At 42.1% G+C, this 16,361-nt stretch overlaps 1 protein-coding gene across 1 annotated transcript; it reads left to right on the top strand.

The window, feature by feature from the left end:
• The first annotated feature begins 244 nt into the window (after positions 1-244).
• On the top strand, positions 245-8,285 carry fezf2 (FEZ family zinc finger 2). Its single transcript, XM_039799130.1, has 4 exons — positions 245-1,486; positions 2,204-2,338; positions 2,458-2,590; positions 7,081-8,285. Exons 1-4 carry the CDS (start codon positions 734-736, stop codon positions 7,329-7,331), a joined length of 1,272 nt encoding a protein of 423 aa, XP_039655064.1. The 5' UTR covers positions 245-733; the 3' UTR covers positions 7,332-8,285.
• The last annotated feature ends 8,076 nt before the right edge of the window (positions 8,286-16,361 follow it).

Genomic DNA, 16,361 nt, shown 5'->3' on the forward strand with positions numbered 1-16,361 from the left:
CCGAATTCTGACATTAATTCTGACTCTGAAAAGAAGAAGAAGAAGAAGAAGAAGAAGAAGAAGAAGAAGAAGAAGAAGAAGAAAACCCTGAATTCTCACTTGAATCTCAGATTTCTGACTTCAAACTCAGAACTGAAAGGTGTTTCTGAGGGCTGCGTCTCCCTTTCACCCAGCGGAGAAGTCGGGGTGCCAGGCCCACTGACGTCACAGACAGCCGTGGTAGGGGGGTCGGGGGGGGGGGGCGGGCGCTGCCAACATGTGACACAGAGCATCGCACCGATCCGAGCACTCCGGAGGTAAACTCCAACACAGACTCAACTTGACGCGCTCGCCTTCTCCACCAGCTCCATCTATTTTCTGTCTGTCTGTCTTTTTTTCTTTTCTTTTTTTTTAAACTCCTCTTCTTTTTCTTCTTCCTCTTCTTCCTCTCCCTAACGAGCCCTGTAATGTCCTGTTAATTCCGTGTGCGCTAGTTAATGAGCATTAATCCATCACCCCTGGATGCTATTGTTGCGGCGGGGGATGGCCATTTGAATGCAAATGCGTGACACCGTGACAGCAAGGTGCTTATTAAAGTGATGAGCGCTGCTGCGTGCTGTACCGGGGGACCAGCGGAGTGAGAGCAGCGGAGCGGGGTTAGCTGGAGGAGCGGGGCGGACTGGAGGAACTTCTGCAAAACTAAAACAACAACAACAAAAACTGCAAGAACCGCAACAATAAAAAAAAAAAAAAAATGGCAAGTTCTGCGTCTCTGGAGACGGTGATGTCCTGCGGTAGGACCGGGCCATCCGCGGCCCCAAAGAGCCTCGCCTTCTCCATAGACCGGATCATGTCCAAGGGCTCGGAGCCGAGGGGCGCTGGAGAGGAGCGGCCGGAGGGGAGGAAGCTGCTGGGGCTCTGCTCCCCGATCCCCTGCATGATCCCGCTGCAGCCCTTCAGTTACGACCTGCAAGCCAAGGCGCTGATGAACTACTCGGAGCTGTGGAGAGCCAGCTTCCGGGGGACTTTTTGCGGCTCCGCGGCCGCTCCTTGCAAAGCCAGCTGCGGCATGTGCGCCAAGGCGGAGGCGGGCGTGAAGCAGCCGAGCAGGGTGGTGAAGCCGCAGGTGATCCAGCAGGCCGTGCCCAGCGGCGGCGGCGGCGGCGGTTCTCTCTACTATCTCAACTACCTGGACTCTGCGTACCAGCAGCAGCCAGAGCTGCTGGCCGGACACTGGTTCTCCAGCCCGCAGGCCCACGCTTCTCTGTCGGCGCACCACAGACTCTTGCTGCTGGAGAACGCCAAGCTCGCCGGGGTGTGTGCCGAAAAGCTGCCCACGCCCCAGTACCCGCACAAGGAGCATCTGCCGGGGCAGCTGGACCAGATAGTGAAGGAGAGCCACGGCCTGAGCCCCGAGAAGAGCGGCGCCAAGACGCACAGCAAAGTCAGCGGCGGCAGCGGCGCAGACGGAAAACCCAAAAACTTTACGTGTGAAGTGTGTGGAAAGGTACGTGTTTTTTTTTTAAGTGTGTACTATAGCTAGGCTATATATATATATATATATATATATATATATATATATATATATATATATATATATATATATATATATATATATATACACACACACACACACACACACACACACACACACACACACACATATATATAGGCCTATGGTGGGTTCACATTTAGATTTTAAGATTAGAATTTAATTTAAATTACACACTTTTTAAAGTGTTATTAAATATTAGGCTATTATTGACCAAAAAAAAATAAAAAAAGAAAAATAAAGCAAAATGTTTTACCTGAAAACGAAAATGTATCCTTAAAAATGTTGATCACAAAAAAAAAAAAAAGATTTATTGCGCAGGGAAATAGAAATGACCAGGGTGGTTTGCTTTGGTTGATGGTGCATACTTTAAAACACACACACAAAAAAAACATTATTTTGAAATAAACAAACAATAAATACAGAAAGAAATAACACATACGCCTACATATAATGAGCCTATATAACATTTAGTTTAGTTTAGTCCAAACGAATTATTACAGGCAGGGAAGCACAATAAATTCCAGAGGATCTAAATGAGATCGTTTGACGCCAGCAGATTTCTAAAGTCGCCCGTGTTGTTGTTCTAAATCATTGTGAGTAATACCCAGTTTTTTGTGTATTTTTTTCATATATATATATATATATATTTTTTTTTTTGTATCCTCTTAGGTTTTTAACGCGCATTACAACCTGACCAGACACATGCCCGTGCACACCGGGGCCCGGCCCTTCGTCTGCAAGGTGTGCGGCAAAGGCTTCCGGCAGGCCAGCACGCTGTGCAGACACAAGATCATCCACACACAGGTACACACACACACGTGCGCGCCTGTTTCTTCTTCTGGCTTTTTCAAATTCCACATAGAGTTGATTTATTTTATTATTTTTTTAGTTTTGAATCGTTTTCCCTCTTGTTTCCGGTTCAGGAAAAGCCTCATAAATGTAACCAGTGTGGGAAGGCGTTCAACAGAAGCTCCACGCTCAACACGCACGTGCGGATCCACGCCGGGTACAAGCCTTTCGTCTGTGAGTTCTGCGGGAAAGGTTTCCACCAGAAAGGTAACCCTCCGCCCTGATCCCGTCTCTAAAAGTCTATTACAATGGAGCAGTGTTATTCCAAACCCTTCTGGCACCTTTTCACAGTGTAGCTAGGCTTTACTTTATTTATTTTTACATTTTTTTAAAGCTTTTATTTAAATACTGCATGTCTTTTAGTGTTGGCCCTAAATGGTTCGAATATTCCGAGAATATGTCGGTGCTCCAAAGTCTTTGTCTGTGCATGTTGCGTCCTAAAAACGAAAAAAAAAAAAAAAAAAAAACTCCGCATTTGGTAAAATTATTGAATCTATTTCCAATAATAATGAACTTGTTTCAAGATGCAAGCGTTCTTTTTTTTCTCGACATCTGTTACAGTTATTGATCATATTTCTGTTTAAAGACAGTGGCGGTCTGTAGAAGAGGCCTGCTCTGTGAACAAGTGAAATAATCTCATTGTGCTATTCATAAAAAATAAGACTGTCAGGACTCCATAAGAGATGAGAAAAATGCCCCATTAAATATAAGAATTCCTGCCCTGTGTTTTTTTTTTTTTTCTCGTCTTTTACACAATAATGTTGCTGCTGGAGGACGGTATTTTTGGTATTTTCTTGCTGTAGTTGTATGTATTCATAGGTCGGATTAAAAAAAAAAAAGGTTATCATGAAAATAAAATCTGTTAATCGTAATAATAATAAAAAAAAAAAAGTGGAGTATGTGCAGTAGGCTACTTTGACTGCGTTTAATTAGTCAGGAGTAAGCCGCCCCCCCCCCCTCCTCTAACAATGGCAGCTGTTTGGTCTCTGTGGAGGAATCCTCAGTGTGTCCGCTGCATGTTGGAATAAATATGAATATGAGAGCAGCACCATATGCTGCTGATCGGAGTTTATGTGTGATAGTATAATGAGTGGTGCGGTCAGGGGGAACAGGACATGTCACTTTCCCCGGACTAATTCTCCCGGCATGCTTCGGGACGGCGGCTTTGCTCCGGGTCAGCTGCTTAGACCCCGGCGGAGCGGGGAATCGGGGGGACTTGTTCCTCTTCTGTTGAGTTGTGTCGCGGCGCTTGATTCTGACTAAGTTTGACAACTTCTTGACTTGGACGTACAAAGCCGGGATTAATGAAGGCTGGGGCAGAGCAGAGGAGAGGAACAGGCCTTCCCCCCATCCTCTCTTTTCTTTCTCTCTCTCTCTCTCTCTCTCTCTCTCTCTCTCTCTCTCTCTCTCTCTCTCTCTCTCTCTCTCTCTCTCTCTTCTGGTTCCCAGTAAAGTGCGGCCGTGCAGGCCGTGTCTCACTTTCCCCTGCTGCTTTTCTGCAACCCTCCTTTAACCCTCATGTTGTCCTCGGGTCACATTTGACCCGTTTTTCAGAGACTGTTTTTTTGTGCTTTATCCACTCAACATATGTTCCTCGGATAGATAGGCTGCTCTTAAGTCAAAATAATTCCTATTCTATTCCTATTTATTTTAACTCAAAAATGAGCTCCTATTTTGTCCACCAGCCAAATGGCTAGTAAGTGTTCAAATTTGACCAGCCTCTCCATAGATTAGCTACTATTGTTTTTTGTTTTTTTTTGGCTAGTGAGTGAAACAAATCTACCAGCCACTTACATAATGTTTACCAGCATTTCGCTGGTAGATGGTGCTAATTTTGAACCCTGCTTATTTCATATAACAAGAAAAAGTGTGAAACTAGTGGTAATAAGTTGGCGTTAGTGGGGTATATAGGCCTACTGTGTGTGTGTGTGTGTGTGTGTGTTGGAAACGTCCAAAAAAAGTGTTCATTTTCCAGACAAGGTGCATGGTGGACTGGAAGACAACCCAAGGGTTAAACATGATCCCTGTTTTCTATAGTTTTTTTTCCAAAATGTGCCAATGGGGGAGCAGATCATTCCCTTCCACATGTTGTGCATAGAGCTGTAACAATTCATATATATATATATATATATATATATATATATATATATATATATATATAAGCAAGTAAAGTTTTGAATAAATGCCAGGATACATCTTTTGGTTATATATCACTGTCATGTGACCCAGATAATGTAATTACCATCAACAGGCATACCCCTTAATTTATTTAATTTAATTTATACTTTTGTATTACTCCCCAGTGGTGTAATTACAATTTACACTCTGTTGTTATTACACACTTCACACAGGCCTGAAATACACACACACACGCTCAGGTCCTATGCACTAATCGGGGGGGTAGGGGTGTGTGACTGCTGGACAGGCGCCTTGAGCGGTTGGGGGTGTTCGGTGCTTTGCTCAAGAGCACCTTGGCAGTGCCCAGGAGGTGAACTGGTATCTCTCCTGCTACCAGAACACACACTCCGCACTTCAGTCTGTACGGGGACTTGAACCTACGACCCTCCGGTTCCCAACACAACTCCCATTGCCACTTAGGACCTTTAGCTAATGTTAGCAATTAATGCGGTTAAACAAAGAAACGGCGATTATGCAAAAGGAATTGCGATTAGAGAATTACGTCATTAATTGTTACAGGCAGTTGTGCAGCTTCATTTGTTTTTCATATTTTCTTGAATCGAGTGGCATCATTTAGTAGGCCTATAGGCCTGTGCTTTGTTTGTTTTTTTTATAAAAAAGTCAGGGAACAGCAATGTTTACAGGTGGAATTAACTGGATTCCCTTGAAATAAGCCAGATGGTTTTAATGGTTCCAAGGATTTATAATGTATGGCTTTATAATTCTACAGATAATGTTTCTTAGGAAGGACGTGCTTTACTTTGTTGTCATTCTTTTTTCATCGCGCGGCGGAGTAGTTAAGCTGCTGTGATTATTTTGTACTGGTCACACGTTAACCATGTGTGAGTTATCTTAAAGAGATAATAAACTTGAGGTTATGTTCGGTCAAACGTGCGTCCTAATTCCAGCCCGTTTTCCCCACAGGAACATGTCGGCTGTATGTTATGGAATGTCATTTTCACTTGAAGTCACAGGAAGTGGCGCCAGATCGATGTGATGGCATTCACACTGTGAAACTGCTGAAAGGATGAGTTCCTGTTTTGATAAGTGTTGTAAAAAAAATACCAAACAGGTGGTTCTAGTTTCTTCAAATCTGAAGATTTGCTGCTCCACCCCCCCCATGAAATCATTTTAGTTTTGTTTTTTTTAAACTTCTGTTCAAAATAAAAGACATGACTTGAGGTCAATCAGTGTTTTTTGCCTCCAACGGTGCCTTCCAGGCAGCGCTGCCTGGAAGGCACTGGTTAGGGTTAGGGTTAGGGTCAGGGTCAGGGTCAGGGTTAGGGTTAGGGTTAAGGTTAAGGTTAAGGCCTGGAAGGAGCAGTTGGGGGCAAAAAACACCATTGAGCTGACTTGAGGCTCTGGGAATGGAGATTAGATTTTGCCGTCATTTTCAGACATTTTAGAGATGAAACCATTAAAATCAATCGACACATAATCTTTATTAGAAAAAAAAAAAAGTCTGGAGCGCTCGGAAGTTCAAACAAATCATGAAGGTGCTTTTTGGAAGGGGAACACAAAAGTTCAAAGGAGGAAAAAAATGGTCCAAGGCCCTCTTCATGCAAAAAAACTGAAGAGGCCTTTATTCCAATTAGATTAGATTAAATAAAATAGACTATATTGATCCCAAATTGGGAAATTTCAGTGCTACAGCAGCAAAATTATAAGACACACAGCACACCTACAGAATATACCAGAAATAATAAATAGGACAGAATAGGTCAGTGTAACGCTTATCAGTTCAATTTTCTAAGCACAAACGGACATTTGGAAAAACAGAAAAATGGGTTCAAATATCCAATTTTTCATTTTTTTCTGCCTTGACAAATTAAAAAATTGGATCTTTAACCTGTCCAATTTTCTGTTTTTTATTCAGAGGATCAGAAATTGAGAAAATTACAAAATTGCATCTGAGCTCCAATTATTCAATACTGCAATGGCATTCTCTTCCTAAATTGCGGAATATGCAGGTTATTAACTGCATATGGACCAAAAAAAATAATAAACTGATAGACTTTGGGGTCAGAGGTGCAACTGATGGTTTCGAGTGGGGGGGGGGGCATAGCTAGGCAGAACAAGTGAGAGAATACCATCGCAGTATTGAATAATTGGAAAATTGAACTGATAAGCGTTACACTGACCAGAATACAAGAACAACTACTATTCAAAACTAAAGATAAAAAATACAAATGAAAGAATGTACTAGCATATAATATATATATATATATATATATATATATATATACACACGTGGCGAATAAAAATTTACTACCTAAGTGGCTCTTTCATGTCAAAATCTTAGTAATAACCTCTAATGAAAAATACCAAATTGCAGCCATATTTTTGAGTTGTGTTTCTGTTTAATGGTCACATCCTTACTCCCTCTCATGCATGTAGGCTGTGACAAGAGCGTGTGAATGAAACATTAAGTTGTTACACACCCCAAAACTGCTGTTAGACGAAATTTACACCCACAGTGTTCATTGTTCCTTTTTTTCTTTTCTTTTGTCATCGCCCAGGAAACTACAAGAACCACAAGCTGACGCACAGCGGCGAGAAGCAGTACAAGTGCTCGATCTGCAACAAGGCCTTCCACCAGGTGTACAACCTCACCTTCCACATGCACACGCACAACGACAAGAAGCCCTTCACCTGCGCCACCTGCGGCAAGGGCTTCTGCCGCAACTTTGACCTGAAGAAACACATCCGGAAGCTGCACGACAGCGTCTTCTCGCCAGCCACAAACGCCTCCAGAGAGCCGCAGAGCTGAGGCACGCTGCCCCATTTCCCCAAAATGCATTTCAATAATATTCCGACTGGGATTGTTGGCCCTCAAAAAAAAAAAAAAAAAAAAAAAAAGACTGGCTTATAGCTCTGCATTTGTGGCCACGTTGAACAGTTGTGTTTCGAAAGGCCGGAGAGAAGGTGCATGGGGTAGTCCAATACAATTGGAAATAATCCCTTTAAAAAGAAGTGTGGTAATCCTGTAGGGTTTCAGATCCTGCCCAGGTGTCCCAGCAGGGACGCTGTAAAGGGAATACAGAACAGACCGGAGCACCTCTTATTACCACCGGTCTCCCATTAGGGCTGCTCAATTATGGAAAACATCATAATCACGATTATTTTTTGGTCAGTTCTGAAATCGCGATTATTGAACACGATTACTCATTGACTTTCTGAAAGGTGTTGCGTTTTTTGAAGTGCAGAAACAGTGACTCAGTTAAACCAATGAACAGTGAAAACACCTTGAACCGTGACATTTCCCCACGTTCAGAACACAAGACCAAATAAGAGTTTACTTGCAAAACGTAATGTGCTAAATAATCATTTTTCTGGATTACTCTATTTTTTTTGTGACCGTTAGGAGCCAAAATTGTAATCGCGATTAAAATGTTCAGTTCATTGCGCAGCCCTAGCTCCCGTACTGTGCGTCGGGATGTCATAGGGATTGGTTTCTGCACATTGACTGAACTTCTTCCTGCGTTGCCCGTTACGAGCATCAAACATGGGAGAAATAACCTGTCTCCACGATGGACCTGTAAATAATAGCTTATGGAAATAAACTAAATGTTATTTAAAATGTGAACCATTGCCATGTTGTGTATTTCACAGAAAAAAACTGTTAATGTGAATAAATAAGTTATAACTTATGATGAAAACTGAATGTTTGAGCCATGTTGTTTCCGTTTTTTTGAAGGCATTTGGAAATAAAACAGTGAACTAATGTCAACGTTGTACGAGTTCAAAAACATATAGTAGGTGTGGGGTTTTAGCTGAGGGCTGCAAGACATGACAACATTTTACAAAACACACAAAGAAATGAAAAAAAAAACATATTCAAAAAAACATAAGAGTTAAACATGTCAGGAAACCTATTAGAATGACTGCACAATGGCAAATTACCAAAACAAATCAACGAAACATTTCAAAAACGACCGCACAACTGTTGGGGATTTGTCTGTGAGCGGCTGGGTGTTGTGATTTTTTAGTTTTCTTATTTCTTATTATATATATATATTTTATTTTTTATTTTTTCTGAATACCAGACATGCGCGATCACGGAAGGCTTGTGTCATGTGGACGTGCCGACAGTGTTGTTGTCATTACTTAGAACTCCTAATGGGGGGGGCGACAGACACTACGCACTATAGCTTTAATACATATTTCATAAAAGATATTTTTCAGGGTGAATGACAGTATCAGCAAGGTGATGAATTACATAACATGTATGTAGCTGACACTTATAAACATAATATAAAACATATACAATTTTTTTTATACACAATTCATGCATTCAACCGTGTGGCTACATGTTGAGTAACTTCATCCAGTCTGCTGATCCATTAGAGACGTAAGAGATAGGGACATTTTTATTTGATATGATATTTTATAGGCTATGGTGCAGTCTGAACAGATGGGTGTTCAGTAGGGGTGGGGGGAAAAAAATCAATACAGCATAGCATCGCGATATTTTCGGTGGCAATATCGCGATACACAGACGCCAAGTATCAATCTTTTATTATATATGTGTTGGTCAGTTTGTCTGCTTGACGATCCTATTTTGCAGCAATAAAATTGAAGTGAGATGACCAAACAGAGAAACGTATCTTGACAGTTGTTGGCACTGTTTCCTTTTTGGGGGACATCATTTGAAATTGGGAAAAATTTGAAGTTGGAAAAAAAGGGTCATGAATAACAATATATCACAGGAAAATATTGCAATATGTTTAAAATCGCAATAATATCGTATCGCGAGATATATGGTGATGATATGGTATTGTGAGGCCTCTGGTGATTCCTACCCCTACTGTTCTGTCTGCTGTCCTGTGTTGGTCCTGATGAAGGGCTGACATTGTGGAGCGGACAGCAAACAGTGACTGTGATATGATGCTGCCCTCAGTGTGGCTCAGTGACAACATCATTCAGCCTATATTACCGTAGAGACATCTGTCTGCTAAACTTTGTGCTCTGTGTTGTCTTTGGAAGCGTTGTTAGAGAGCCACATATAGACTCAGTGTGCCTGTGCTGTATGCTCTGCAGCCACTTCGCTTCACCATTTATTGACAGACACGATCTTAATAATGGAGCATTTACACTTGACTCGTGGCGTAGTGGCGCAAATGATCAGAGATAACATGGGCCCTTGAAAGCGAATTACATTAAGCAGCTAAACGGCTGGGGGGTGGAGGGGAGAGGAGGGGGGGTGTCCGGGCGCATCCGGAGCCGGAGATAATGGAGCACTCAGGCCGCAGCTCCTCATCTGGGCCTCCGTGTTAATAGAGCATACGTTATTCTCCTCACGGCTCCTGGAACAATATTATCCCTGCACACATTCTGTGGAGAGGCACGTCCGTGCTCCCAAACGCAGCTCTTTCTATTAACAGCCAATTAGCGCCGAGCCGGGCCGCGCCGCGCCGCGCCGCAGCAGGCCCGCAGAAGCCCCGGCAGCATGGGCTAATATTGCCACATGGATGCCCTGCTCACCTGTTCCATCAGTCTGCACCCGCCGGCTGAGATGAAGAGAAAATGTTGGCTGTACGGTGAAAACGGGCTTTTCCCTGGCGATATCAGCGCGTTATTGTAGCTCGGATAACATCCAAATTAAAAATGATATTAACTTCCATAGTTAACAAAAGCCTAACGCCTCTTTGGGAAGTCAGTATATGTCTACATGTCGCTGCAATTAAGCTGTTTTGAATGTAATCATTTGGGAATCGGGTTTCCACTGAATGGAAGTGATCGGGAGATCTGAATGGGCATGAGATGCATGCATATACGCTTTTGTTGGATTCCTTCTCCTCTTCGCTTTTTTGCAAAGTGTGATCAAGTCTAAAATAAGTCTCTGGGGCCTGGAGATGTAACCCTCGCCTATTCAATTGTCTATACAAGTATATATTTATTATCTTTTCTATATTTATTTAAATTCTAAACAGAAAAAAAGAAATGTTCTACTTCCAGCTGATGTCCCACTTGTCTCTCCTCTGCCCGGTCACTCTCACTATTGAATTCCCCCCCACCCCCCAAAAAAATACAAATAAAACGATACTATATGCAAAAACAATGCCACAATCTAAAAATTAATAGGCCTAATGTTGTCAATGTTATCTCCTTACGCAGTGGTGTATGTTGTTTCAAATATACATAGGCTTATAATTCTGTTGAAGAAATACAAATGGCCTGGGTGGGGGAGCCTGGAAATATTCAACCCCCCAAAACATAAGAATTTGATTTAAAACATGTGAAAGACGTGTGTATTTCCAGACTGTAGCATACAGTCCCCCTGTAGGTCGTTAAAACCCTCATTACCTCAAATCCTGAACATCACCATCCTAAAATCACTCATACCTACAAATTATATAAGTCAACTCCCCCATACCTCACTGACCCCCCTTACCAACCCTCACGGTCCCTCAATCCACCTCAGCCGTCTCTCCATCCAAAAGTCCAACCTGGTTTTTGGGGACGAACCAGCTCTGAACTCCCCCAAGAATCCGCACCTCTGAGTCCTCACCATCTTCCATCCCGCCTCAAGACCCATCTCTTCACCCACCTACCCATAGTCCACCTCCCTCCCTTTCATCTGTATCTGTTTTGTTCTACTTTTTGCTCGTTTTGTTATGTTTTATAATCTACCCTGCCCTGTAAAGCGACTTTGAGTCCATGAAAAGCGCTATATAAATCAATATTATTATTATTATTATTAAAACCTCCAAATGAACAGAAACCAGAGCAAAGACATGCCGGTGGTGTAGCCTACACACCCTGTCCATCTTCACGCATTCCTCTGGGGCAGACAGTCCGTAATATAAATCTACAGTTTCTGTGTCTGCGTCATATTTTCATAAACGCAACCATGTATGCCTAATGAGTTTTCAGTGTGATCCACGTGACACGGAGGAAAACAATATGATCTGAATTAGTATAACGTTTTTATCCAACGCGATGTGTGATAAACAGAAAAAAAAACACACACACAGCAGCCGTGTGCGTGTGCGTCAGGCTGCGGGCATGGACAACCATGTCAGAGCAGTAAACAACCCAAAGGCGAGCAGGTTGTCCTTTTCTCTGCACCCCCCACACCCCCACACCCCCACACCCTCTACGCACCTCTACAACATCTGAGCAACCGCCTCAGTATCCACAAACACGTTAATTGTCGAGCGGGAGCATTAATTAAGGCGCGCGCATGCACGCGGAGGAGATTAGAGGCGGCGGGAGCGCGCGCGCGCTAATCGGCTGTCAACAACATGAGGACATCTTTCTCTTGCTCTCTGCGCCACCGAGGGATCACTGGGGATTCATGCAATTTACGGTCCACAAAGGAGCTCGTTTGAGACGGGAGGAGAAGAAAGCAGAGAGGCGGACTTTTGTCTGGCCGATTGAATTGATTGTAAATGGGAGATTAGCGGGAAGCTTCAGCAGCGGCCCGTAAGTGCCCGATGGAGGAGGAGGGAGAGAAAGGGACCAATTAAGTCTACCAAATGTTAACTTACATCAGTTTCCCCTCACTTTAGCCCACATGAAATTCCAATTAAAGCGTCCCCCGCGCTAGCAGCAGCTTTTATTCTTTAGAGGAGGGTGGAGGGGTGGCAGTTGGTGTCACTGCAGCCAGCAGACGGAACGTTCCCACAACATCTGATACCATTACCTACAGCAATGGTTCCCACAACATCTGATACCATTACCTACAGCAATGGTTCCCACAACCTCTTACACCATTACCTACAGCAATGATTCCCACAACATCTTACACCATTACCTACAGCAATGGTTCCCACAACATCTTACACCATTACCTACAGCAATGGTTCCCACAAAATCTGATACCATTACCTACAGCAATGGTTCCCACAACATCTGATACCATTACCTACAGCAATGGTTCCCACAACCTCTTACACCATTACCTACAGCAATGATTCCCACAACATCTTACACCATTACCTACAGCAATGGTTCCCACAACATCTTACACCATTACCTACAGCAATGGTTCACTAAAATCTGATACCATTACCTACAGCAATGGTTCCACAACATCTTACACCATTACCTACAGCAATGGTTCCTACAAAATCTGATACCATTACCTACAGCAATGGTTCCCACAACCTCTTACACCATTACCTACAGCAATGGTTCCCACAACATCTTACACCATTACCTACAGCAATGGTTCCAATAACATCTTACACCATTACCTACAGCAATGTTCCCAAAAATCTGATACCATTACCTACAGCAATGGTTAAAATCAATTACAACATTACTTACACAAAAGCAATGGTTCCCAATAACATATGATACCATTACCTACAGCAATGGTCCCCACAACATCTTACACCATTACCTACAGCAATGGTTCCCAATAACATATTACACCATTACCTACAGCAATGGTTCCCACAACATCTGATACCATTACCTACAGCAATGGTTCCCACAGCATCTGATACCATTACCTACAGCAATGGTTCCCACAACATCTTGACACCATTACCTACAGCAATGGTTCCCACAGCATCTGATACCATTATCTACAACAACAGTTCCCACAACATCTTACACGATTAACCTACAGCAATGGTCCCCACAGCATCTGATAGCATTACCTACAGCAATGGTTCCCACAACATCTTATACCATTACCTACAACAATGGTTCCCACAGCATCTTACACGATACCTACAGCAATGGTTCCCACAGCATCTGATAACATTACAGCAATGGTTCCCACAACATCTGATAACATTACAGCAATGGTTCCCCAACATCTGATAACATTACAGCAATAGTTCCTTTTACATCTGATAACATTATGGCAATGGTTCCCACAACATCTGATAACACTACAGCAATGGTTCCCACAACATCTGATAACATTATGGCAATGGTTCCCACAAAATCTGATAACACTACAGCAATGGTTCCCACAACGTCTGATACCATTACCTAAAGCAATGGTTCCCACAACATCTGATAACATTACGGCAATGGTTCCCACAACATCTGATAACATGACCTACAGCAATGGTTACAACAAAAAACATCTAACTAAGCATTGGTTACCAAAAAAATAACATCTTACACAACAAAACCCCACAGCATTTGATACCATTACCTACAGCAATGGTTCCCACAACATCTTATACCATTACCTACAACAATGTTCCCACAGCAAAACGATTACTATAGCAATGGTTCCCACAACATCTTATACCATTACCTACAACAATGGTTCCCACAGCATCTTACACGATTACCTACAGCAATGGTTCCCACAGCATCTGATAACATTACAGCAATGGTTCCCACAACATCTGATAACATTACAGCAATGGTTCCCACAACATCTGATAACATTACAGCAATAGTTCCTTCAACATCTGATAACATTACGGCAATGGTTCCCACAACATCTGATACCATTACCTACAGCAATGGTTCCCACAACATCTGATACCATTACCTACAGCAATGGTTCCCACAACATCTGATACCATTACCTACAGCAATGGTTCCCACAACCTCTTACACCATTACCTACAGCAATGATTCCCACAACATCTTACACCATTACCTACAGCAATGGTTCCCACAACATCTTACACCATTACCTACAGCAATGGTTCCCACAACATATGATACCATTACCTACAGCAATGGTTCCCACAACATCTTACACCATTACCTACAGCAATGGTTCCCACAACATATTACACCATTACCTACAGCAATGGTTCCCACAACATCTGATACCATTACCTACAGCAATGGTTCCCACAGCATCTGATACCATTACCTACAGCAATGGTTCCCACAACATCTTGACACCATTACCTACAGCAATGGTTCCCACAGCATCTGATACCATTATCTACAACAACAGTTCCCACAACATCTTACACGATTAACCTACAGCAATGGTCCCCACAGCATCTGATAGCATTACCTACAGCAATGGTTCCCACAACATCTTATACCATTACCTACAACAATGGTTCCCACAGCATCTTACACGATTACCTACAGCAATGGTTCCCACAGCATCTGATAACATTACAGCAATGGTTCCCACAACATCTGATAACATTACAGCAATGGTTCCCACAACATCTGATAACATTACAGCAATAGTTCCTTTTACATCTGATAACATTATGGCAATGGTTCCCACAATATCTGATAACACTACAGCAATGGTTCCCACAACATCTGATAACATTATGGCAATGGTTCCCACAAAATCTGATAACACTACAGCAATGGTTCCCACAACGTCTGATACCATTACCTAAAGCAATGGTTCCCACAACATCTGATAACATTACGGCAATGGTTCCCACAACATCTGATAACATGACCTACAGCAATGGTTCCCACAACATCTGACAACATTACCTATAGCAATGGTTCCCACAACATCTTACACCATTACCTACAACAATGGTCCCCACAGCATTTGATACCATTACCTACAGCAATGGTTCCCACAACATCTTATACCATTACCTACAACAATGGTTCCCACAGCATCTTACACGATTACCTATAGCAATGGTTCCCACAACATCTTATACCATTACCTACAACAATGGTTCCCACAGCATCTTACACGATTACCTACAGCAATGGTTCCCACAGCATCTGATAACATTACAGCAATGGTTCCCACAACATCTGATAACATTACAGCAATGGTTCCCACAACATCTGATAACATTACAGCAATAGTTCCTTCAACATCTGATAACATTACGGCAATGGTTCCCACAACATCTGATACCATTACCTACAGCAATGGTTCCCACAACATCTGATACCATTACCTACAGCAATGGTTCCCACAACATCTGATAATATTACCTATAGCAATGGTTCCCACAACATCTGATAACATTACAGCAATAGTTCCTTCAACATCTGATAACATTATAGCAATGGTTCCTACAACATCTGATAATATGACCTACAGCAATGGTTCCCACATCTGATAACATGACCTACAGCAATGATTCCGACATCTGATAACATTACAGCAATGGTTCCCACATCTAATAACACTACAGCAATGGTTCCCACAAAATCTGATAACATGACTTAGAGCAATCGTCCCCACATCTGATTACATGACCTATAGTTCGAACCTTTCTGCTTTATATTTACATTTAACTGTTAATGTTATGGTCGGCTTAGTCAACAATCATAGCCTTACTGGGCTAATACTCCATTTCTTTTAACTATTTCAACCGTTAGCCAACTATTTCAGCTTTTGGCTATTTTAATGTTTAGCCAATTATTTGAAGTGTTTAGTCATCACTTTTAGCTATTTATCATTTAGGTATTCAATACTTGCTAAACTTCTGTGTGATTTCACAGACTTTCTTACATAACGGCAACATGTAGCCTAGTGCTCAGGTGTTACAGTTGACTTCATGTAAATATGTGGATGTATTCTTTTAATCAAATAGTGTTTTGTGACAATGTCAGAGGGTAAAGCTTTGGGTCTCAATGTTGAGAGTATTTGTGTATATTTTTACAAAAGTGTAATATCTGCCTTTAACATTCTGTAAATGTTTGGCAATATTGTTATTTAAACTTGCATGCCAATAAAGTCCATTTGAATTTTTTGTGCCCAGAGCACAGATTTACATGATTTAAGGATGTTCAATGATTGTAATCATACATAATCTCCATCCATTTTTAGATTTGCACTTTGTAAGGGCAAATGGTAAAAAGAAAAATATGAAGTTACACATTTTTTGTCCATCGGTTTTCATTGTATTTGCTTGTTTTCTGC

The sequence above is a fragment of the Perca fluviatilis genome, chromosome 4, assembly GCF_010015445.1.
Source record: "Perca fluviatilis chromosome 4, GENO_Pfluv_1.0, whole genome shotgun sequence".
NCBI classification, from domain to species: Eukaryota; Metazoa; Chordata; class Actinopteri; order Perciformes; family Percidae; genus Perca; species Perca fluviatilis.

Excerpts from the sequence above, each read along its gene's own strand:
- fezf2 (XM_039799130.1), top strand. The coding sequence starts at position 734 with ATGGCAAGTTCTGCGTCTCTGGAGACGGTGATGTCCTGCGGTAGGACC. Across the intron at positions 1,487-2,203 it reads CGTGTGAAGTGTGTGGAAAG|GTTTTTAACGCGCATTACAA; the intron begins GTACGTGTTTTT and ends GTATCCTCTTAG. Across the intron at positions 2,339-2,457 it reads ACAAGATCATCCACACACAG|GAAAAGCCTCATAAATGTAA; the intron begins GTACACACACAC and ends TTTCCGGTTCAG.